Raw genomic sequence first — 24788 nt, 5'->3', positions numbered from 1 at the left:
GAAAAAACAGGAAAATGTTTTCTAAAGCATCTTCATGCTGATGCCATTTATATATATATCGAGAAAGGAGGCAAAAAATCAAATAAGGCAGCCAAACAGCGTGGCCAATGGTTGGCTCTGAAGGCTCTTTTGGAGCCCAAAGAAGGAAACACGTGGTCTCCATCTGTTCGCTGGTGAAAGCTGGTTACATGGACAAACACACCGATGGCTGTGAAAGATATTTTTCTTTCAAGGTCTTTGTGAGAAATGTAGGTTTAAAGAAAGCTCCTTGAAGGCAGAGACTGTCTTGTTGAAGCCTCTGAGATACACATAAAGGGAAATGCATCGGTCCCCACGCCTGCCTACAGAAGAGTGTCCCCACCCAGCCCATCTGTAACCCCCAGATGGAAGACTGACTTTCCATAAGCAGAATTTCAAGTGTCTATTATGGTGCCGACCCCAGCACATGGAGAAGGGGAGACCAGGTCCAACCCCATATGTACAGCAGCTTAATAGAGCGCCTACGGGCTTGCAGATGAACTCCCCAAAACTGTATGTGAATCCTGACAGGAAGAAAGACATGCCCGAAGGAAAGTCTGGAGCCATCTAGTAGCACCAGGCACATGCCCATCATACCCTGGGAAAAAAAGGGTGAAAAAAAAAAAAAAAAGACATGTTTTCTGATCTGAGTCCAAATCTATTCCAAGTCTGCAGACCCCCGGGGCGCCTGTAAATGTCAGCATCTGGATGTGCGCGCCGTTAAAGTGGGACACACAGATGTGCCCTGAAGGCACTCACACTGGGTGGGATGTGGGCCTTACTCTTCCCTCTCTTCCTCTTTCAGACATTACAGGTGATCTACCCCTACACCCCACAAAATGATGATGAGCTGGAGCTGACCCCGGGGGACTTCATCTTTATGTCTCCCATGGAGCAGACCAGCACCAGCGAGGGCTGGATCTATGGCACCTCCTTAACCACAGGCTGCTCCGGGCTCCTGCCCGAGAATTACATCACCAAGGCTGACGAGTGCAGCACCTGGATATTTCATGGGTGAGCAGACTCAAGGTCTTTGCCCGCTGCTTTGGGAAGAACACTGCAGCCTGGGAGGAGGTGGTGGGGAAGCAGACGTGAGTCTGGCCACACGTGGCAGCAGGAACAGGAAACAGAAGTTCATGGGGAAGAAAGCTGTAGGTTCAGGGCATTCGGGATAGGGCTGGTGGGGGGGCATGGGAAAAATGATGGATGGATCCACTCTCCTGCTGTCTGCTGAGTTCCTGATCAGAGACTACCTAGAAGCTGCTCGTTAGGGTCCATCTCTCTGGCTGAACTGTGGGGCATCCCAGTGCTGAGACTTCATGGCTGTTGGGCTTCTGGATCCTTCGTCCTGGGTTATTGCTCAAGAGTGGTCTGACTCCCCAGAACAGCTGGGCAGGTTCCCATGATGCCAGCCGGACCAGTAGTGAGAGGGTTTGCAAGGCTCAGGGGACCTACCTGCCCCTCGCCTGTTGGGCAACCCTGAGCAAGTCCCCAGACTTGGCACATAAATGCCGAGATGAGAGGGACCGTCTAAGGAAATGGGCAACTGCCAGAACCTTAAGGTGACACACGGTGGCCCTAGTCCTCTTTAGAGTCATAACTTTGCACCCACCTCTCACTACTGTTTTACCCGCCAAACCAAACTAGTCCCATGTTCAGAGCGGCCTGTGTCATATGGCCAGCTTTGTCTGGATAGATAAATCAGGAACGAGAGGCACCTTCTCATTCTTCATCGGAGCAGCGCAAAGCCAGCCCTTCCCTGGCATACTCGGGCATCTGGCCAGGGCGTGCACGCTGGTTTGTTTTTCCTCCCTCTTGTTCTTGCCATGTGCCAACGCGGCTGAGAGCCGGAAGCTCTGAGCACCAGCTGCGTGGTGTGTCGAACATTGTTATTACTGCCATAAAAGAGAAGCAGAGAGGGGCAATTTTCGTGAGTGTTTTGCCTGGAGGGAGAAAAGAAAAAGAGGTTCTCTACCCCAGTTAGTGGCAAGCAGACAAACCACAAACCCAGAGATGGGAAAGAACATCTTCCTTAATGATCTCCTGCCCCTCAATCCCTGCCTCTTCCTTCCAGCCCTCCCCCATCCCCGCCCAGGAGCATTCTGTGGCACCATTGGGAGGTCAAAGCTGCTTCATGTTCCCCTAAACGTTGGTTGTTTGGAAAGGTTTCTGAACATCTAAGTTGGTTTTCCAAGGTCAACATTTTATCCCCATGAAAACAAGTGAAGCGTAATACGTGAATACAAGACGAGGAAGATGATTTGTCTGGTGATGCACAGCTCTCACATCACTTTTTATAGTCAGCTTCTAAGTGGGAGAAAAGGGATAGAAGCCCTCCTGACCCCTATCAGGTCAGTGTTTCCAGATCCACTCCCATCCAAACTGGAGCTCAGGCCAAAACATGGGAACACTGGTTCATGGACCACAGGGAGGTTCTCATGTCCTCTCCTTTTAGTTGAAGAGATTACTAGCGATGATATTGACCTGGGAACCATGTCTGAAATTATTTTTTTAAGATTTTATTTATTCGTGAGAGACACACAGAGAGAGGCAGAGACACAGGCAGAGGGAGAAGCAGGCTCCCCGCGGGGAACCAGATGTGGGACTCGATCCCAGGACCCCAGGATCATGACCAGAGCTGAAGGCAGGTGCCCAACCACTGAGCCTCCCAGATGCCCCACCATGTCTGAAATTAAACTCTCAGCTGTCACATTCAGTGCTGGTCAGAGTGGGGAAGTACTAACTAGGCTTTAGGACACCTTAATTAAGACTTTGAGTGTTTATTCCAGTAGTTTCGGGTTCAATTCCTAACACTCCTACTTAAAAGCTGTGTGACGTTGGCCAAGTTACATCACCCGTCTGAGCTCCTGTTCATTATTATCAGATGGCGATAACAATTGCATTTGCCTCACAGGGGTGTTATGAAGACTGCAAGAAAGGACTTTACATTGATCAGTGCCACAGGTGCAACAGCACTGAGTCTAAAGAGCCGTCAGCTTTTCTTTTCTCTCCAACTTGTGTTTTCCAGTCCTCTCCTACATGCTTGTCGAATCAAACATCTCTTCTACAGAGGTGACCCTACAGAAGAACTGCACTTTCCTATATAACCCCAGAAGCAGAAATGACTTAAGGAGGCTCCCTCTAAGATCTTCTCTCTCCCCTAACCAAAGTTAGCCTTGAGGGGGGTGGGGGTAGAGCCCCACGAGATGCTCAAATCACCTGGCTGCCTTGATGGGAAGTTGCCGAGGGGATCCAAGCAACAAGTAGGGACGTAGGGTCAGTTGCCCTTCACAACCCTTTCTTTCTGCCCTGTTCTTCTTCTAAGTCCCTCCTAAGGAAAGTTTTTCCTACCACCCTTATTAGGGCATCTTGCCCAGTTCCAAGTGTCTCTAGGTACTTGTCAGTTGGTGAAGCCCCATCATGTCCTTTGAAGTGCAGGTGTGGGCGGCTGGCCACCCTTCTGGGCTATCTATACAGGACTGATGTGTCCTAGGGAGGTGCCAGCGTCCCCCCTTGTACTTGAGATATTCTGGGTATCAGGCATCGGCTTCCTCCCTATGCTACTCTCAACATAAAGCCTCTGACTATTGTCTTATTGGAACTGACAGCACCCAACTGTCTCAGAGTGAGTCAGGTCCTTTGATTACGATGACAGTCGAGAAGGAGGTTGGCATTCTCCTTGCCAACCGAGTGGAAGAAGAGGGAGAGGGAGAGAGACAGAAGGGATTCTTCAGTGTCTTCACAGCTATAACAAAGCAATGAAATTAAGGGACGTGTACAAGCAAGATGTCAAGACTACTCCATCTATCCAGACATTTCAGGTCCTGAGGCTTTGATGAATCAGACAGTGAAACTGAATTTTCCTTAATGGTGATGTTTGCAAAGAGAACGCCTGTCTATCAGACTGTGCAAATGGCACTAGATTTTCTTGGTCTACAGTTGCTTAATTTTTTCAGCAGGTCTCCTGGGCTGCACATCACACTTGCTGACGCAGCTTTGTTAGGCTGCTGCTTCCCAGGTCCCACCCCAGATCTGCTGAATCACAATCTGTGACAAGTCGGGCCCAGGCTTCCCCGGTGACTCTGATGCGCGCAAGGGCTGAAATGTCTCGTTTTCAGGGCAGGAGGCTTCTGAAACCTTCGTGTCTAAGTAGGATGAGTCTGTATACAGTTACAGAGGGGGACACTTCAGAGTCCCCAAGTTATTAAAAATCATAGCATTTAAAAAGATGTTTTCCTGACAACCACTTAGCTTTATTATATTGAATATAAAAAGTTGTTTTCCAAGCTGAATTTCAAGGACTACTACCGTGTTAAAATTAAATATACCTGAACAGATGAGGTCAACAGGTACAAGCCAGGACTGGGCTGAGCCAACTGGAATGAATGGCTCCCCTAGTTCTAAAGAAGCAGGAAATCTAAAATGTAAATGCTCTCCTTTGAACACTGCTCGGTGATGCAGAAGGAGATGTTCATTGGATTTGCCTCATGACCATATTTAAATTGCAGTGTTTATTAGATAAAGCCTTTTGGAGGCCCTGTTAATCAAAGTAATTTAAACATGGCATAATTTGCTGCCTGTCAGCGAGACCTCTTTGGGGCTTCTGTAGTTAGTGTTACACCCAGAGATGAGAGTTCTTGGCTCACAGCTCTCTACATCTGGTGAGAATGGCCTCCTCTGAAATAATTCTGTACTTAATCGTCTGGTTGGAGGTATTATTACGATGGGGAGAAGGGCAGGGCGAGTGAAGACAGAGGAATGGGGGAGAGTGGCCACAAGGCTTCCCTGATCATTAGGACCCGCAGGCCAAGTGGTAGCGATAGTAAAAATCCTCTAATTTGTCAGTTCCGATGGAAGTCACCATGGACAAATTAAAGGCAACAGGGATTGGGTGGTTGTTGTTTTTTTTTTCTTTTGAGCCAGAGGAGTAGCTGGAAACAATGGTACAAAATTGATAACTCATTATTCTTTAACATGCCTCGGCGCCAGGCACGCCTGTGGCATGCTGATTGGCACAAAATCAGGGTCCCTTCCCCGCCCAGAGAGACGAACACATCTGTTCCAAGTACAGAAATCCATCCACCCCTCATTTAGTGAGTGCAAGGCTGCAGTATGAAACAAGATGTTCCTCTCCAGAAACGGGGTGTCCTCTGCTCAGCTGCCCTGCCCAGGGCCTGGGTCCTGCTACCGCCTGCAGTCCCATGGACCTCGAGGGTGACTTGCTGATGACTTCCACCTAAAACAGACACCATCTTTCTTATCTTCTCCTGCAGTTCTTACTCGATCTTAAACACAGCATCTAACGCTCTCTCATTTGGTGATGGCATGTTGGAGAGGCGGCAGTATGAGGACCAGGTTCTGGGGGAGACGGCGCCCCTGACTATCATCTGCCAGCCCACGCAGGTAACACTGACCAGCGGGGTCACATCCTCAACTCTACTCAGGATTCACTGGGCACTTACTTGCTAAGCAGGAGGGCTTGCCCTGGCTGCCCCAAAGGGTCCCCGATCTCTTGGGGGAGAAAGGGGCACAAAATCATAAAAGATACATAGGAATTCAAGGCTAGGAAGAGCCATGTAGGTGGTCCTGGCAGCATCTACCACGTGTGGGTCTAGGCTGGTAGAGAAGGTGGCTCTGCAAAGAGGAGGATGTGTTATCTGTAAAGTCATAATGGTTCTATCTCAGAGGTCAGTGTGAGATTAAAAAAAAAAAAAAAAAAGGCCCTTTGCACAGTGCCTGGCACATGGTGAGTGCTCACGTATGTCTGAGGGCTCGATATATGCCAGGAGCATTACAGAAGGGAGGAGTGGGGGTGGGGATCGTTCTGAACAACCAAGACAAAGGAAAGTTAAGGATCAAGAGACTAGATCACGTTGGCTTGGAGCCCAGGGCTTGAATCAGAGGAGAATGGGAAAAGAAGCAGGAAAGATCATCCCTCTATCCCACATATTAACCCTGTCAGGGCAACTAACCGGCCACAAATGTAAAGTGCTGGCCACACTAGCGAGACTGGGAATAGCCAACTATCGGAAAGAAGGAACATAGAAACATCTATAAGGATCCACCCAGCAGTGATAGAATCCAAAGTCATTTGGACATGCCTTTGACTAGACAGGCCTATTTCATCACTCAGAGGGAGCAACTGTCCTCCTGAACCATTTCTGGGAACACCAACAACGCATGTAGTCAGACGACAGCGCCAAAAGTGAGATCAGGATACTCAAAGCTCGGGGAGACCATGGGGCCAGATGGTCTAACCACCATGTGTTAGAGGTGAGGCAGACCGTTTTGTGATAAAAGTCCTTGCTCCCTGAAGTTGTTGATGAAGTATCCCTTTAGGGGAGGACTAGATGGCTGGCTGTACATACTGGCTAGTTTTCCCTCTGGGCCATAACTCAAGTGGTCTTCACGTTTTAGTACTGGCCAAATGCTACTCCTTCTAACCACCACAGCAACAGCAAGGGTGAGACGGTCTTTGCAACCCTCTGGTTTTGCAAAACAGCTGCAATTCATCTCATTCGAGCCTCAGAATAACTTGTGAGGTCTGTAGGATGAGTCTTACTGCCCCCATTTTACAGACAGGCCAACCTAAATCCGAGGTAGTTATGGGATTTGCCCTTGTTCTACACTGGTAGAATTTGTTCTAGAGCTCAGCTCTGTTCATCTGGCACCTGGCTCCAGGACATGTTCACTTTCTTATGTGCTTCCCCCACTAATAGCCTTTCTTTCCCTGCAGCCTCTGAGGGTCAGTAGCCAGCCCGGCCCTCAAAAGAGATGCCTCTTTGTGTGTCGGCATGGTGAGAGGATGGATGTTGTGTTCGGGAAGTACTGGCTATCCCAGTGCTTTGATGCCAAAGGTGAGTGGTTAGTTGACCTGCTTAGCATTGGCATACCTATTATGGCCTCTGGGGGGCACAGTCCAGCTACATTTGTCTAGATGGAGTCCTTTATGGTCTCTGAGCTATAGGAAATGCCTATAATCTGCCACAATGTAAGTCCTTCCTAATGGTCTTGAATGTTACCTGAAGGGGAAAGTGTCCTTGTCCCCATTCTATTAACTGGGACACCGGGGACCAAAGAAGGCAAATGTCTTGCCCATGGTCATTTGGCAGAGGCCTAGACAGGTGTCCTGATTCTGTGGCCAGAATTTCCTCCATTAAGTCACCCTGGATAATTTTGGTTCCAATTTCATTTGAGTGGCATGTCTTAAGACTGGGAGGTTTTCATCTCTCAGAATCTTCCTGCTTTAGGATGTGTGGTTGTTACTTTCACCTAAAAACTATCTCTTATCACTTTTGTCAACCAGAATGCAGGAGTGGATTCCCAGACTCTACCAAAGGAAACGTGTCAGCTTCAATATTTTCTAGAAAAGTTCAGTTCCCTTTCTTTGGCCAAAAAGGAATGGAAAACGGAGGGCCATCAGGATCAACAACAGAAGTCCTAAGGAAAACAAAGTCATCCTTTTACTTTTTTTTTTTTTTTTCCAGGCCGCTACATACGCACCAACCTGAACATGCCTCATAGCTTACCTCAGCGGAGTGGTGGTTTCCGGGATTATGAGAAAGATGCTCCGATCACCGTGTTTGGATGTATGCAAGCAAGACTGGTGGGTAAGTGTCCTGGAGTGATTGCACAGCCTTTCCTGGCTACGTCTACAAAAGACTGGTTCCAGTGGGTATGCCAGGACACTTTCTACAGCTCTCTACAAGTTTCCTACAAGTAGTTTATTTCCCCGATTCAAAAGCGATTTATTTATTACACAACCATGAAGTTCCGAACACTGTGCTTGGCACTGGGCTAGTTTACCACAGTGAATGAGGTATGATCCCTTGAGGGCTGTATGGCCCAGTGATGGGGCAAGGTCAGCTTCTAGTGCAGGGGTGAGGAGGAGAGGAGAGAAGCCTGGAACGGCTAGATGTAGGGAAGCCAATTGATCCTTTGAAAATAGTCAGTTCTGGGGTGCCTGGGTGGCCCAGTTGGTTGGGTGTCTGTCTTCGGCTCAGGTCATGATCACAGGGTCCTGGAATTGAGCTCTGCATTAGGCTCCCTGCTCAGAGGGGAGAGTCTGCTTCTCCTTCTGCCTCTGCCCTTCCCCATGCTTGCTTGCTCACTCTCTGTCTCTCAAATGAATAAATAAAATCTTCAAAAGATGAGGAAAAGAAAGAAAATGGTCAGTTCTTGCAGGTCTATTCCATACATACCAGGTGGAGACAGCAGCCCTGTCCTGTTCAATCCTCTAACACATTCACTGATCGTTTACTTTGTGCAAGGTCCCATGCTAGGTGTTGGGGATCCAAGTGAGAGCCCCTACCCTCAGAGAAACAGCTTAAAAGTGAATAAATATCATACATCTTGAATAGAACTGTGTGCAGAGTATTATGGGAACATAAAACACACACACACACAGAAGAGGGGAAGAGAAGTCACCTGGACAGAGAAGGAGCAGCAGGGTGGGAAGTGTGTGTCTGGTGGGGAGAACCATAAAAAGTCATAGACGTGGGAAGTAACATCGAAAGTAGTTAGAGAAAAGCTCTTTCCTTCTAGACCATGGCTTGTGAGCCACACGAGATAAGGCTGGTGAGCTGGATAAAGAACAAGTTCACAGAAGACCTTGCCCCGCATGGTTATCCAGTAGAGAAAAGAAGCATGTTCCGTGAAGAAAGTGTTGAAGTATCGGGTGTTGGGATTTACCTCTGTTATCTAAGAAGATGACAGGTTGAGATCTTGTTTAGCGCAGGATAAAAGTAAAACAAGATCTAACTGTCACAATATGAACCATCTCGTTTATATCACAAGTGTGAAATCAGAGCATTCTCATGTTTCTGGATCTCTCCTAGATGGATATTTTCCTGCTTGTTAGCTTCAGAGAGAAGGAAAGAAAAAGACAAGAGGGGTCTTCCCTTTGGACTCTTTCACAGAAATGCTGATGAGGGGATGGGCTGGAAACAAGGCTCAAACTGTTGGAGTCTGTGAGCCTCCATTGAAAAAAAGAGGTGTGCAGGGTCTGCCTGCCACCCGCTCCCACGTTAAGCTCCAGCAGAGGCTGCATAAATCCAGCAAGCTGATTCTCCTCTGCCTTCCTTTGCAGGGGAAGCCTTATTGGAGAGCAACACTATTATTGACCATGTCTACTGCTCCCCATCGCTGCGCTGCGTTCAGACCGCATACAACATCTTGAAAGGTTAGACTTGATAAAGGCCCACGGGACTATCCTTCTGCCTCTAGACAGCACTACGCCTAGATTATCCTAGACTTGGGGAACATGCACCAATTGAAAGCTTCACATTTGGAATTTTTAGCAATGATTCTTTTGGAAGGCGTCTGTGCAAGAGTCCCCAAATCATACTCTGGTGGCATAAATGAGACAAAAGGAGGTAGAGAGAGAATTTTTCTCTTGAAAATGTAAAGCCCTCTTGGATGAATGGTAAGCTTGTGAAATATCGTTGTCTGGCAATAATTTGGAGCCTACAGAGTGTGATCCTTTTTTTGCAGTGAAACAGTGAAATCATTTCCTCCCACTCTGCTCTGTTTGCTTCTTGTTTACAGTAGCAACGGTGCTCCTAAGTATCTACAAATCTTAATCATCCCTGTTTCTTTAGTTAATTGGATGACTTTAAAAGCACCGTTGCTATAAAGATCCTCAACTTTCACCCTATAGGGATCTCCATCCTCATTTCACAGGAAGGAAAACTAATAGAAACAGAGTAGAACTGTTCGCTTGTACAAAACAAATGAATGAGCCAGAAATAGCCAAGCCAATGAAGAATTTATACTACCTTGGAGGCTTCTATTTCTTAAGTAAACCAGAATGCATTTATGTATTAAAAAACTGGGCTAAAGCAATATAAAGAAAGCCAAACAGGGACTAGTCGAGTGTGATTACACTTCCATAAAACACCAGACTTGTGCACTGGCACTTGCAAATATTCAAAATTGGATTTTCTGCTGGAGAAAATGAATAATTTACGTGATAACTCAAAAACAGTATAAGCTATTCTGGAGTAGTGGATGCTGAGAGAATTTCTGAAGTCTCTTGGTGAGGCAGTCTTGGGACTTAACCTTAGAAAAAGAAAATCTAGCAGTCACAGAAGTGTATACATTATATGGGTAATGACTTGTGGTTTTTTCTCAAAGTCAGAGACCACTTAGAGCCAGCATACATCCTGTTGGTGTGGCCAGAGTATTAAACTTGTATGTTTGTCACACACGGAAATTAAAACCCCTTGACCAAACCCACATTCTTCCACTTTCCTTTAACCATCTATAGCGACTGGTAGAAAAGAGAATAGAATTTTTATAACAGTTTGGCCTCTGAAACACAGTGCCCATTCCTTCATCTTTGTTTTATTTTACCTCTAAGGTTTACAACAAGAAAATCACTTGAAGATCCGTGTCGAGCCTGGCTTATTTGAGTGGACAAAATGGGTTGCTGGGAACACATTACCTGCGTGGATACCTCCATCAGAGTTAGCTGCCGCCAACCTGAGTGTTGATACAACCTACAGGTAACCGTCTGAGCTGCTGTCTCCCAGAGTCAATGTGGAAGTACTTTTCTACACCAGGTCAGGCTGACTAAGGAGATGAAGGACCAGACCTAGGCCATGGGCAGTTGTCCATATTGGTGGGCGTCAAGTTATGATCTGAAAAACCACAACCGGAGAAAGCCAGCATTCCCTTGTATTTAGTGTGAGTGTGGGTTATATCTCCCTGCACACACATTGGGCTTTCTTGACTTTATTATATCTCTTTCAGTGAATGATAAAACCACTTTGCATTCCAGGATTATGTACCAGCTAAGGATAGTGCTGTTCCAGAAGCTTGTTGGGGAATAAGGGAAATGACAAGGCCTTGCCTTGGACTGTCATTTTTCAAAGCATTTTTAATTATCTTTATCTTCATTTGTTATTGGCTGTAACCCCAGAATATAGGCAAGCCACTTTGGGAAAGCCACTTGTACTCTCTCGTATATTAAAGTCATACATTTAGTGACCACACAAAACAATGATGGCAACAACCACTAACCCCTATTGATCATTTTCTGCATGTCAGGTTGCACTCTGTAATCTGCTTTACTGTCTCCACATCCCTAGTCCTTTGCTTTTTCCATTAGACTAGACTGTACTGGGAGTAAAAGGAAGTGTTTGTAGACAGACTGTAAATGAATAATCCACATGTAAGCAATTAACGTAACTATATTATTATTGGTTAATTCTTAACCTATCAAGACTCCACTCAGGTGTTTATAAAATGTCCCTGAGAAGGGATATTCATGCCCATTATAGCGGGGAATTAAGTTCATATTTCTCAAGGCAGAATATGAACCAAGTGACCAATATAAACAGCAATTTCCTCTTTATGATATCCTGTGACCTTTCATTTCAAATACCTACCCAAACCATAAATGAAGGAATGTGAGCTTCTGGCCAAGATAGGAGAAAATATCTTTCTTCCATATTCCTTTTCCTCTTCTATAAATAAAACTTCGGATAACTCCATATCCAAATGTGTGCTACTTGCTTAAAGGAATTAGCATTCTTCAAAAATAAAATCAAACCAATCAATCAGATCCCCTACTAATAATTCAGTTGACCCTTGAACAACTCAGGGGATAAAGGGTGCTGACCCACACACAGTCAAATTCACATATAACTTTATATTTCCCAAAACCTCAACTACTAATTGCCTACTGTTGACCAGAATTATTACCAATGAATAGTCAATTAATACGTATTTTGTATGTTTTATGTATTCTACTGTAGTCTTACAATAAAGTAAGCTAGACAAAAGAAAATGTTAAGAAAACCATAAAATAAACTTACAGTACTATATTTATTTATTTTTTAATTCCACATATAAATGGGCCCACACAGTTCAAACCCATGTTGCTCAAGGCTCAACCATACTTCACATTTTGCCCGATCTACCCGATGGCAATTGTTTTTTCTGCCCTTTGGGGAAAATGGCAATAAATTGTCCCCATGCCAACAGCTCTCATTCCTCTGGACTGGAAAGACGATGAGTTATTGCCAACATTGGCAAAATGACTTTCCTCACTCGCCACTCAGCCCCTCCCAGCCAACCTGGGCCAACCACGTCTTCAGTTTGCATCCTGCAAGTCTTCCCAAGCTCATTTACAAGATTATCTAGAATCATTCTGTCTGGGCCTTTCAATGCATATGCAGACACACGCACCAACGGTCATACAAGCAGAAGAATGAACATCAGGAACTCGAGGGCCAGGACATGGTTCTTATTCCAGATTTTCTTCTACAGAAAATCAAAATTCATTTCAACCACTTTGCACCCGAGGAGGAGAAAAGGATAAAGCCTAATTCTATAAATCAATTGTGAACATCGACAATAAAGCACGTGAGAGGCACAGCCCCTCTGAAATTAATTATGCCAAATGAGCAGACCTTTTGAAGCAAGTAGTGATGCCCAAGTGATTGAATAAATATGGTGAGCAGAGGGACAAGGACTGGCAGTATTAGAAGTCAAGCAAGCACCGCTTGAAGAGCCCTGTGACCTTGGAACAAGAAGGAGGTGGGATGGAAGCCGGTTAAGGAAAATGAGCCTGGTGACTAATACCCAAGCGTCATCCACAGGCACCAAGACCCAGCCTGGGGGCTGGGTGTAAAAAGCAGTCCCAGTCTTTGGGAGCTGGGCCAGAAGGATTAAGATAGAAAAAAATAAAACATACACCAGCTGGATAGGGCTTCAGAACAAGCTCTAAGGGTGATAGGGGAATGGCATGCAGATGGGGCATGAGTCCAGAATGTCAGAGGGGCAACGAATCATACTTTGGTGTAGGTCTCAAGGCAGAAGCCTGCACTATAGCTTAGATCAAAGAAGAATAGGGAGTAGAGCATGTACCTAGGGAGGATACTATTCCAGGAATGCGATCTGAGCACCCAGTGCTCTGGATTCCAGGTCTAGTTGGTGGTTGGAGGCCTACCTGACTCTGAGTACAGTACATGAGTCCTACAGCTATGGCTAGAAACATGGTTCATGCTGGAAAGAAGCCTAGGGAGTCTAGGAAGCCTAGACTCTGTCCTCCCACTGTCAGAACTAGTTCAACCATGGAAACCTTTCATAGGTTGGACTTCAAGACAAGAACTGCCAAAGGCAAGAGCTAACCAAGAGAGACTGGACCCCAGCATCTACCTGCATCTCAGACAATATGATGTGGTCTCACCATGGAAATGACTCCCTGAGCCATACAAAGTCGCCTTTTGTCACCGTGTAGAGCTCCTGGGAGACCAAGTGATGTAAGGGGTAATGGAACTAGATGAGAGGTGGGGATAGAAGAGTTTGCTCCAGAACAATGAAGGATGTCCCTAAAAGTGGTGATTCATGCCTCCCTCTCTCCGCCAGGGTGTTCTGAGACTCAGAAGGTTGTTTCCTAGGAGAAGTATGCTTGCTGAGGGGATGTGATTTTGATGAGGGTGGGTTTCCTTCAGATGGATGACGATGGCTTTGAGAATGCCATTCTTCTTTTCTAGACTGTAAACCCAAGTACACAGAATGGCATCCTTGAGGGGACATGCTGTCAAAAGCCATCCACAATGCCTCCAGGTTTCCAGGTAGCGATCTTAGACCCAGATTCAAATCCAGGGCCGAAGAGTTGCTAACGGTATAAGTATAGGCATATCATCTCTAGCCTTCCTGAGCCTCAGTTTGTCAACCATGAACAGCATTTGCAAAAGGGTTGTTAGAAGGGCTACATTCAGAGAATGCAAGTAAGGCACTTTGCACAGGGCCTGGCACATGGGAACCTCTCAGTAAATCTTTGTAGTAGTAGTAGCAGCAGCAGTAATGTGATCAAGATGCCCCGTGAATTCACTTTGAGAACTCACTACCACCTCCATTGACCATCCACTAAACATCAACAAGGAAAGACAAAATACAGAAAATGACATAGTTGTACTCAAAAACAAGATCCACATCTCCTAGATTAGTAACTCTAAGTAGTAAAGGGAGATGCAAGCAGACAGAAGTGGCTGAGATGGGTGGGGTGCCTGGGTGGCTCAGTCAGTTAAGCATCTGCCTTTGGCTCAGGTCATGATCCCGGGGTCTTGGGATCCAACCCCGCATCGGGCTCCCTGCTCAGTGGGGAGTCTGCTTCTCACTCTCTCTCTCTCTAACCCTCCCTTCTGCTCTTGTTCGTGCATGCTTTCTCCCATTCAAATGAAAAAAAAAAAAAAATCTTTGAATAAATGCAAGGGTCACCAAGATGAGAGGGCCCTGAATAGATCATCCTCTTATACTCCTTTGTATGATGTGCATAATTATCATTTGCATCAATAGCCTATATGCTCCAATCACACACTGAGAGCTCCTTTCAAGCACAGAAGCTGGGTTCTCTTCATCTCTATGTTCCCTGAGCTTTTCCTATTTCCAGGTGTATGGTCTGTGTTCAAAATAAGAAAGAAAAGGGTAAAGACTGATGAAGATTCTATAAGTTCACAGATCCAACAGACATATTATCTGCTTTTAAAATCTATCCTTACAATTCCCCCACTCCTTTCACAAGGGCAGCATTATCCTGATAGCAAAGCCAGAAAACGATACTGTAAGCAAAGAGAACTACAGTCCAATATTTCTAATAAATATAGATGTAAGAATTGTCAACAAAATATTAGTGAACCAAATTTAACAGCACATTAAAAGAATCCTACATCATGATCAAATGGGATTTATCTCTCAGATGCCAGGATGGTTCAACATACACAAATCAATATATGATGTACTGCATTTGTAGAATGAAAGTTAAAAGTCATATGCTCAACTCATGAAGAGAAATCATTTGATGGAATATCCCATATTTTAACAATAAAAATGCTCAACAAATTGGGTATAAAAGGAATATACCACAAGATAATAAAGGCCATATATGACAAGCCCACAGCTAACATCAAATTTGTGGTGAAAGATTGAAAACATTTCCTCTAACATCAGGAAGAAGGCCCAATCTTACCACTCACCTTCAACAAAGTACTGAGAGGGCTATCCAGAGCAATTAGGCAAGAAAAAGAAATAAAAGGCATCCAAATTGGAAAGAAAGAAGTATAAATGTCTTTGTAGGTAATACGATTTTATACATAGAAAATCCTAGACTCTGCCATAGGACTGTGAGAACTAAACAAACTCAGTAAAGTTGCAGGATATTAAAAATCAACATACAGAAATAATCTAACAACACATCTGAAGGAGAAATAAAGCAATCCTATTCTCAATAGCATTAAACATAATAAAATAATTAGGAATAAAATTAACAAAAGAGGTGAAAGATCTATACACTGAAATATACAAGACTGATTAAAAAAATGGAAAAAGACACAAATGGAAAGATATCCCATGGTCATGGATTAAAGTGTCCATACTACCTCAAAACTATCTAGAGATTAAATGCAGTTCCTATCAAACCCCCACTGGTGTTTTCCATATAAATAGAAAAACAATCCTAAAATTTGTATAGCACTATAAATGATCCTTAAATTGCCAAAGTAAACCCAGCAAAGAACAACAAAGCTGGAAATATCACACTTCCTGACTTCAAACTATACTACAAATCTATACTAATCGAAACAGTATGGTACTAGCATAAAAATAGTTACAGACCAATGGAACAGAATTGACAGCCCAAAAATAAACCACCAAATATACATTCAACTAACATTTGACAAGGTTGCTGAGAATACTCAGTGGGGAAAGGATAATAAATGGTGGTAGGAAAATTGGATAATAGCATGCAGATATACCAGTCACAAAAATTAACTAAAAAATGGATTAAAGACTTAAATATAAGAACTGAAATCATAAAACCCCCAGAAAAAACACAGGGACAAAGCTCCTTGGGTGTTGATCTTGGCAACAATTTTTTAGATGTGACCAAAGCCCAACTAACAGCCAAAATTAATAAGTGAGACTCCATCAAACTAAAAAGCTGCAAGGCAAAAATGAAACAAGAGAATAAAAATAAAAAGCAACCTATAAAACAGGAGAGCATATTTGCAAATCATATATCTGGCAAGGGGTTAATACCTAAACATGAAGCACTCCCACAACTCGATAGTAAAAAACCAATCTGATTTAAAAATAGGCAGAAGAACTTAATGGGTATTTTTCCAAAGATAACATATAAATGGCCAACAAGTACAAGAAAAGATGTCAACATTACTAGTCATCAGGGAAATGCAATTTAAAACCACAATGAGATACGACCTCGCACCTGTTACAATGGCTGTCATCAAAAAGACAAGAGCTATCCAGCGTTGGTGAGGGTGTATACTGGTGCAGCCACTATGGAAATCAATATGGAGATTCCTTTAAAAATTAAAAATAGAGCTACCATAGGATCCAGCAATGCCACTTCTGGGTATATAGTCAAAGAAAACAAATATAGGAGCTCAAAGAGATACCTGTACATGATATATGTGAAATCTAAAACGCCAAACTCCGAGAAACAGCAGAATGGTGATTTCCAGTGACCCAGGGGATGGGCAAGATGGGGAGATGTTGGTCAAAGGATACAAACTTCTAGTTCCAAATTCTGGGGATCTAATGCACAGTGTGGTGATTACACTTGATAATATGGTATTATATACTTGAAAGTTGCCAAGAGGGTCGATCTTAAATGTTCTCACCACAAAAAGGAAATGGTGATTATGTGACGCGATGGAGGTGTTGGCTAACAGTCTGGTGGAAATCATTCTGTAACGTATAGATGCAGCCAATGAACACCTTTACACCTTAAACTTAAACAATGTTAAGTGCCAATTCTATCCCAATAAAACTGGAGAAAAAATCTTTAAATAAAACCAATCCTTACAGTTTATTGTATATAAGGCTATAAAAGAGGGGGTTGGGAAATCTCCAGTGATCTACAGAGAGAAAGAGATCTAACCTCCGCTTTGCTTCCTGTTTGCTGTGTGCCCTTGCACTGATGGTCAGTGATAGTAGTCAAACTACTTATGAGTCATCCTGCAGGTGGTGCAGGCACTGAATGTTTCACATTTCCACTGGTCACTCTGACACCTGGCATGCACAGCCTTTATTTCTGCACATTCTGTGCATTTCGACCCCACTTCCATCAAATGAAACCCTCTTCCTCTACCTCCATCCTTTCTAGGGAAATGGATAAACAGAAACATGGGAAGCTCTAGGAAGGTCTTGAAATATACATTTAGAATCCTATCAATTGCTTTGTCTTGGGATCAAAATGTTTTCATTTCCTTTGTTCATTTTTTCTCTTACAGACCTCACATTCCAGTCAGCAAATTAGTGGTTTCAGAATCCTATGACACTTACATTAGTAGAAGTTTCCAAGTAACAAAAGAAATAATAAGTGAGTGTAAAAGTAAAGGTAGGTGATATCATTTTGGACTCTATATTTAAATATGTGATCATTCCTCCATCATGGTCTATAAGCTATTCAAGATATTTCAACTTGCTTTAGCAGACCTGCTTAGTAAGAAAGAAAAGTCTTTCCCAACTTTCTTATAGACATGTTCATGTTGAATTTATAATATTCTCTCAAGTACCTAAAATGCCATGGGAATATTCCAGACCTAGTTACTACATGAAATAACTTCGAACTCTGCATTACACCTATTTATCTTGCACTCTATGACAACTTCCAGAAGTTTTTTAGCATAACACTATGGTTGCCTATGATTTGATCCAGAAGCATGGACACCCACACACAAGCACACCTTCACCAACACACTGTCAACTGCTACCATGAACCAAGGGCAGGGTTCTGGAAGACTCAAGTCCTGTTACTGAATTTGATAGACACTGAACTCAAATATTTAATGATACATAAGATTATTCATTATCAATTTTTAGAGGAGAGATTACAAAAGTATATGCACCTTTCCATGGCTTTTTAAGTTATCATCATAGAGCAAAAACTGGAATTCTATGCACCAAAATGTTAACAGTGGATAGCCCTGGTCAGCAGTGTCGTGGTTGATTCCCACCTCTCAGTATCCATGAACCACTCATTTCATTATTCTCCCCACTGTAAAGATACTCATCAGCATATTCTATCCACCAGAAGGTATCAAGTGCTCACAGTCTACAGTGGCAACATTGAAAACTCTAGAAGTTGCAGGAAGCCCTGTAGGCATAGAATAGTGTTGTATCTTGATTGTGGTGTTTACGAAGAGTTACACATGCAATAGTTAGATGAACCTGGTGGAATCTAAATAAACTGTGGGTTGCACCAGCACCCATTTCCTGATTTTGCTAGGGTCCCATAGCTAGGCAAGGTGCGCCCACTGGAGGAGGCTAGAGATCCAGCCTGGTATGTGGGACCTCCCTCATGTTCATATGCGTATATATACTATATACTAAACTATACATATGCTATATGCTATACACACACACATAATATGTGCATCTATATGTGTGTATACAAATTACACAATATATAGGTCATAAATCTATAATTGTGTACAGATACATAATTTTACACATTGTATATAGTCACATATTATATACGCATCTATAATTATTTTAATATTAAAAGGGTTTTTTTTTTAATGATATTAGGCTGCCTTAACAACACAAAGCATTTCAAAATATTACTTAGACAAATTGTCTCATTCTTGAGAATGTTTGTCCCTCTCTGGAACATTTGGCCTCCAGTGTTTACAAAGTTCACACACGTCTTTATAGAAATGGTCTTACCAGGAGCACCTGGGTGACGTAGTCGGTAAAGCATCCCATGTTGGGCTCTGCAATCAGTGGGGAGTCTGCTTGAAGATTCTCTTCCTCTGCCCCTCACCACTACCTCTCTCAAACAAATAAATGCATCTTAAAAAAAGGTCTTCCCAATCCTTGCTCTTCTCCCCCCAGGAAATAACATCCTGATTGTGGCTCATGCGTCTTCCCTAGAAGCGTGTACCTGCCAACTTCAAGGTCTGTCACCCCAGAACTCCAAGGACTTTGTACAAATGGTCCGAAAGGTAATTCATATTTATATCTCAGAGTCCCGTGGTGCCAAGCAATTTTAGACCAGTTGCTTGAAGTATGTGTTTTCTCTGAGCTGAGAAGATGCATTTATTGATTCACTCAACCAAGCTGTACTGAGTGGTGCTCTGTGTAAGGCACTTTAGTAGGCCTTGTGTAAGAGAAGAAGATGTGTTTGAGCTAGTTTTGGTTTCTAAGAGCACAAATTTAGGAAGTAGCTAAGAACTGTAAGCAAATTGCCTGGATTTCCCTGAGGGGCCATGGATTAGATGAAGAGGGCTGAGTGGACCCACACAGAGCATCTAGAAATGAGGGCCTGGCTGGTAAGCCAAAGGAGGCGGTGGTTTAAAACGATCAGGCTAAAAGGCAAACCAGGAACAAGGCCATAAGACAAAACCCATGAGATTGACCAACACATCTGGTTTCTTCCTTTTCATGCCTGTGGGAAGAGACTTTCCCATCAGCCCTCCCACACACTTCCCTCCAGGCTGACTTACATGCTTCCTGTATCTGCCCCCAGAGAACCTGATTCAAATGCGATTAGGATACTCTTCTCGTTGTTTTTTAAAGCTTATTTATGCATCTGTGCCTACCCATTACTCTATAAGCTGCTTGAGGGCAGAGACTTTTGTCTTGTCTATAACTGCAGCTCCAGTCCCATGCACAAAAATATGTTTAGAGATGCCAAGGCTACTGACCTCAGGAAAGGGCACACCTTCAGCATCAAATGTTACCAAGACCCATGCCAAAAAGGGGGAAAAAAAAAGACGAAACTGGATGAAACATTTTTTAAAATAGAATAATCTCTCCCATTGTCCAAATAGAATTTCTGAAATGTCTGAGCTGCATTTTTAACTCAATTCGCAATTAGGAATTAACTCTGAGCATTTTAGCTTTCTATAGGATTGTCCTCTCTCTTCCCACACTATCAAGAAGCAAGCTATAAACAATTACTTATTTACACTAGAGGTGCTGTTTAATGAATCTTTCTGATGAATCCCCTTGCAATATAAATACGCTTCCCTCTAATTTGTCAATTTTATCCATTTCATTTTTCTTTATCGATTTTTGGAAGAGATGCAGATCTACGAAGCCCCTATCAATTCCTAGGACTCTTCCTTATTCCCAAGGGCTACCCGAAGATCTTTGTGGGTAGGTCAAAGTGAAAGCACTAAACCTGTTTTTTTTTGTTTTTGTTTTTGTTTTCTATTTCCCCTTTTTGTACTACTCTGACTTCAGATCCCATATTTGGGGTTTTGTTCCTGTGAAGAACTAGGAGAAACTGGAATATGGCAGCTGACAGACCCACCTATCCTTCCTCTTACCCATGGACCAACTGGGGGCTTCAACTGGAGAGAAACCTTGCTACAAGAATAAACCACACCAGTGAACGGGAAGAAAAGGCTCTAGAAAGCCTTCGGGAGCAGTGTGTTTCTGTGTGTTTAGTAACCGTGGCAAAGTCTACACCACCTTCTAAGTGGACAGCTCAGAATAATTTAGCAGATTTCCTTTCGTGCTTTAAAGCTCTGATGGTGAGACTGTGTCAATGAGACAAGGACTTGATTCAGGGATAAAATTCATTGTCTCTGGATGCTTACCTAGCTAACAAGGCTTTCGAGAATTGTCTTCATAAATCAAGGCACCTGCTACAGCAGAGGACGTATTCTTCCTTCAGTGCATGGCTAAGGAGTCGGAGTGCTCTCAAAGGGAGCACAGCCTGCTCTAAGGAAGAATGCAAGAGGAGGGAGTGTGTCCAGAATGCAGCTGGAGAGACACTGAGCTGCCAGTTTGCTGATGGGATTTTCTTTTTATCTCCATGTTCCAGTTAGGCAAAGCCAAGCTGAGGAATTCTTTTAAGGTTATTAGAGAACATGCCCCTGCCGAGAGTTGTTCTTAGATTACACATCAAACTCTACCCTCCATATGACCCACACACCAGTGCTGCTGGCTCAAGATGCCTGCTTGAGGACCCACAGCTACCCCGTTACTGCCACATTTTCTCTAGAGCAGCTGGCTACAGCTTTTTGCTACGACCCTTCCCCTTTGCTTCTATCTGTGAAACGGGGAGACGAAGCACTTTTGGATACTCAGGAGGAAGATAAATGTGTGAAGTATTCAATTGCAGGAGCAAAGGACTTGCAAAATATAAAGTGACCTGGAATTATCCGTGTTTTACAGCACTTCCAAATCACCATGATTTGCTTGTCTTTGCCCCTAGAGTCTAGCCTGTGGTAACTGGTTAAGGATGTTGGGAATTTGAAAGCATGTACGTTCGCTCCATTATTTGAGTCAGCAAAAAGCTCATTCCTGTGCAATATGGACATCTTTACAAACCATACCAAGGGTCAGGTCATTGTACACTTAGAGTACCTGTCAATCAGAACATCCACCAATGCATCAGTTATACCAGGGATGTATAAAGAAGTCAGGGAACTAATTTAAAGGATGACAGCCACGTTTGCTGTCTGTGCTGTCGTTTTTGTTTGTTTGTTTTTCTATAACTTAAAATATGTAGGTAGGGCTACTTAAGAAAAGGTGGGAGAGCCGTATCCTGTGGTTTCTCAGCACACCTGCTTCCCAAATTCAGAGGGAGTTTATTTAAAAGAAAAATAAATGACAATCAAACTAAAACATCAGTTATCAATGTGTATTTAATTGTGTGACTAGCTGACTGTTGGCAGCAGACAATGGCCTGGTGCGGTATAGTTCACTATGTATGTGCAAATAAAATCCCAGACACTTAAACAGTGTAAAACAAATCAATATACGTGGTAGCACTGACTAAGCTTCAAAACCCAAAAACATATAAAACCTGGTATATCAAAAGAGATTTATGCTATTTGAAACTGGAATTTGAGGATCTCTAAAAAGAAGGGGAAGTGAAAGGATGCTGGTTATGTATGTTAACAAGAGGGTTACAGTTGGGGGTTTTTCAGGCCAGTTAGACAAATAGATCATGAATTTTAGATTTTAAGACACCAGCACGATTTATTCTAGCATTGCACAAACGTTCATCCAGCTACTGGGTATAAAAATACTCTGTGCTGATACTATTGAGTAATAGAAATGCTTTAACCTTAAAATGGGGGAAATATTCCCATTAAAAGATTCTAAAAGAAAAATCACATTAAGGCTGATGTAATGTCACTACTATTCATTCTTTTATCTGTAATGAAATGAATCTACTGTTTAATCAGATCTGTAATGTTTATTAGATTCTCCACAAGTTTTCATGGACTTCCAATGTTCAGAATAATGCTTGAACGCCTTACCTCTGATTTCCTTGAAAACTGTAGCAGTGTGTTCTGGGCAGCATCTCTACCTGAACAGAACAAAGTTCAGGATAGGTTATCCTCTCCTTCCCTGATGTCGGCCCATGTCCTTAGCACAATAGGTCAGAGCCTTAGGCTGTCATCTATGCGAGCAGGAGGCAGAGATCTGAAATCATTTTCTGGATAATTTAGGTGGAAAACCCTGAATTAAAGGGTTTATTCCTCTGCTTTTGCTTATCAAATTGGCCTGAATGATCTGAATTCACATTAAACTCTCTTTTCACGTATACCTATTTAAAAAACTAAGACTCCAACTGAGTTCTTTGAAAATCATGTTGAATCTATGTGTAGTAAAAGGAATGCACAAGTGTATTACATGATTTCATTTTCATCCAAAAATTCTAGGTTGATATCACAACCTGAAGTTCAGCTTGGTTCTTTCTGATCTGAGGCTGATGCTTATTAAGAACAAATGTTGGGGGCGGGGAAGACAGAAAAGGAAGGAAGGAAGGACATCAAGATAAGAAGAACCAAATGTTTCTTGCAGAGAGGATTTTTTTTTTTAATGTAGAAAATTATGTGAAACGGAGATGAAATTAAGTAAAGGACTTAATCTGGGATTGAAACTCTGAAACAGTTTGCTGCTCGTACAAGTGTGCCCCATCAATCCATTAATGTCCCTGTATTATTCATAGGTAGGACTTTGGTTTTGGTGATTTTAACATGCCACATCTATTCCTTGTGGACTAGAATAATTGGCACATTTTAATGCACAAGCTGGGGTCTCGCTTTCCCAGGCCCTCTTCTCCATCACTGCATCGGTAGCTAGGAGCTCATTGCTTTGCCCCAGTGTGGAGTTAGAATACAGTGTTTTCCATTACATTTAGATTCACAGAATCTGAATGGCTGATTAAATGGCCATCTGATGGCTGAAAGAGGGGGGTATTTTTCACCCTGTAGTGAAAGGCTTGAAGGAGTTTCTACTTTTTATTTGAATTATACTTTAACCAAAGAATTATTTTAAAATAACCTTATATTTAAAAGATGATTTTGCAAAAAATAAAAAATAAAAAAAAATACTACTTCCTGGAGTCATGTCAGTTTGGTAAATCACTGTGGATAATTTTCTTGCATTTTAGGCTGATGTCATTTCCCTGTCAGTGGTATTTGGATGCATATACACTGTCATCCAACTGTGCTTAGCATTACCATAAATGTATCTTTTCCACTCAACTAGCTGTGTTCGTGTTAAAGGAGGTCTTCTATTTGAATTACCTAGTGTCATCGGGAACTAATTGAAGATCTACAGGAAGAGAAGTTCCTATCTCATGGTCTTGCTAGAAAAGCAGCCCTAGTAACAAAAAGGGAGGCATTCCTCCGTAACCTAGGCACTCTGCAACTCCAGTGTTTAAATTTGAAAGCAGTGATGAATTGCTCTCTTGAATCGACACTGAGTAATGCGTGTGTTCGAATACAGATGAACCTCCCCTTAATTTTCACAGGCAGAGTCACAACTCTACTGTGTCTGTACGAACTCCTCAGATAATGAGGCTCGGGGTCATTTGCATTTAAATTGTAGTCCCAGCACATTTGAGAACTGAGAGGCGCTAGTCAGGTTGGGGTGCCTTGCCAGGAGGGATGACACTGGCCTTGGAGTGCAGAGAAAAGAGCATTTTAACATCTACTTAGGTTAATATTCACTTTACAAAGGTAATGGTGGTGGTGGGGGGGGATATTTTGTTCAGTGACGGCAGATGCTTTTCATGTTTAAACATAGGATTCAAATTGGATTTGCTTCTCTTTAACACTTCAGTGTAATGAATTTTCCTAGGAAAGTAACCAGCTCTAATGAAAATTCAAGGGAAGGGGGAAAATGCCGCTAAAGACAGAGGAAATAACTTGATCTTTAAATACGTATAATATTATGTTCAGTGTATGTAAGTTTAAAATTATAGTGAGGAGTAGTCAAACTTAATATACAATCAGCTCTTAGGAGTGTTTTACACAGTACCACTTAGCTGCCATTACCCACACAAAAATCAGGATTTTGCAGATGTTTAACTATTCTTGGACTCTGTACAGGATACATATGTATAACAGGAAATGTGTGCTGGTTCTTTCTCTGATTGCCACTCAAGATGGGAACACCATCCCAAAGCATTTTGGTTATGCATAGACCATTCTCAACCTGCTGTTTTGAGAGGTATTATTGGTTTCTTTCTCATTTATAAGGTTATTGTATCTTTTTTGTTTATTCTATGTGATTCAGCTGTATTTATTTGAAGAAAAAGGTCTGTAATTATAAAAAAGGAAAACCACACCGAATTGTATTGCCAAATTCCTTGTAAACTACCTGTGGCATTTGCGCTTTCCTGGCTGTGTGCTCTTCCTCTGGATACAGCTCTAGCACCATTGTAATTAGATCATTCCATTCCATGAGCATCTCCGTTTAAGTGGTTCACAGATGATTTAATAAAGAGGAACTGTGTCCTCAGTCAATCCAGAGCAATCTCCTCTTAA

The 24788-nt window shown here is 42.8% G+C and overlaps 1 protein-coding gene across 4 annotated transcripts in view; it reads left to right on the top strand.

Annotated features, from left to right (window-relative positions):
• Positions 1-24788, top strand: part of UBASH3B (ubiquitin associated and SH3 domain containing B) — a 139567-nt gene extending 114779 nt beyond the window's left edge. For 2 of the 4 annotated variants that reach the window (XM_038535857.1, XM_038535859.1), the window contains exons 6-14: positions 824-1032; positions 5292-5421; positions 6755-6875; positions 7506-7628; positions 9107-9199; positions 10379-10523; positions 17277-17383; positions 18883-18992; positions 20236-24788. In XM_038535857.1, the coding sequence (XP_038391785.1) occupies positions 824-1032; positions 5292-5421; positions 6755-6875; positions 7506-7628; positions 9107-9199; positions 10379-10523; positions 17277-17383; positions 18883-18992; positions 20236-20373 (1176 nt within the window). In that variant the 3' untranslated portion in view covers positions 20374-24788. The remainder of the gene's footprint in view (positions 1-823; positions 1033-5291; positions 5422-6754; positions 6876-7505; positions 7629-9106; positions 9200-10378; positions 10524-17276; positions 17384-18882; positions 18993-20235) is intronic. The other 2 variants (XM_038535858.1, XM_038535860.1) reach the window with 2 other exon arrangements.

This window comes from Canis lupus, chromosome 5 (assembly GCF_011100685.1).
Source record: "Canis lupus familiaris isolate Mischka breed German Shepherd chromosome 5, alternate assembly UU_Cfam_GSD_1.0, whole genome shotgun sequence".
Lineage (NCBI taxonomy): Eukaryota > Metazoa > Chordata > Mammalia > Carnivora > Canidae > Canis > Canis lupus.
The sequence above is the reverse complement of the archived record's forward strand: the minus strand, read 5'-3'. Positions and strand labels throughout refer to the sequence as shown.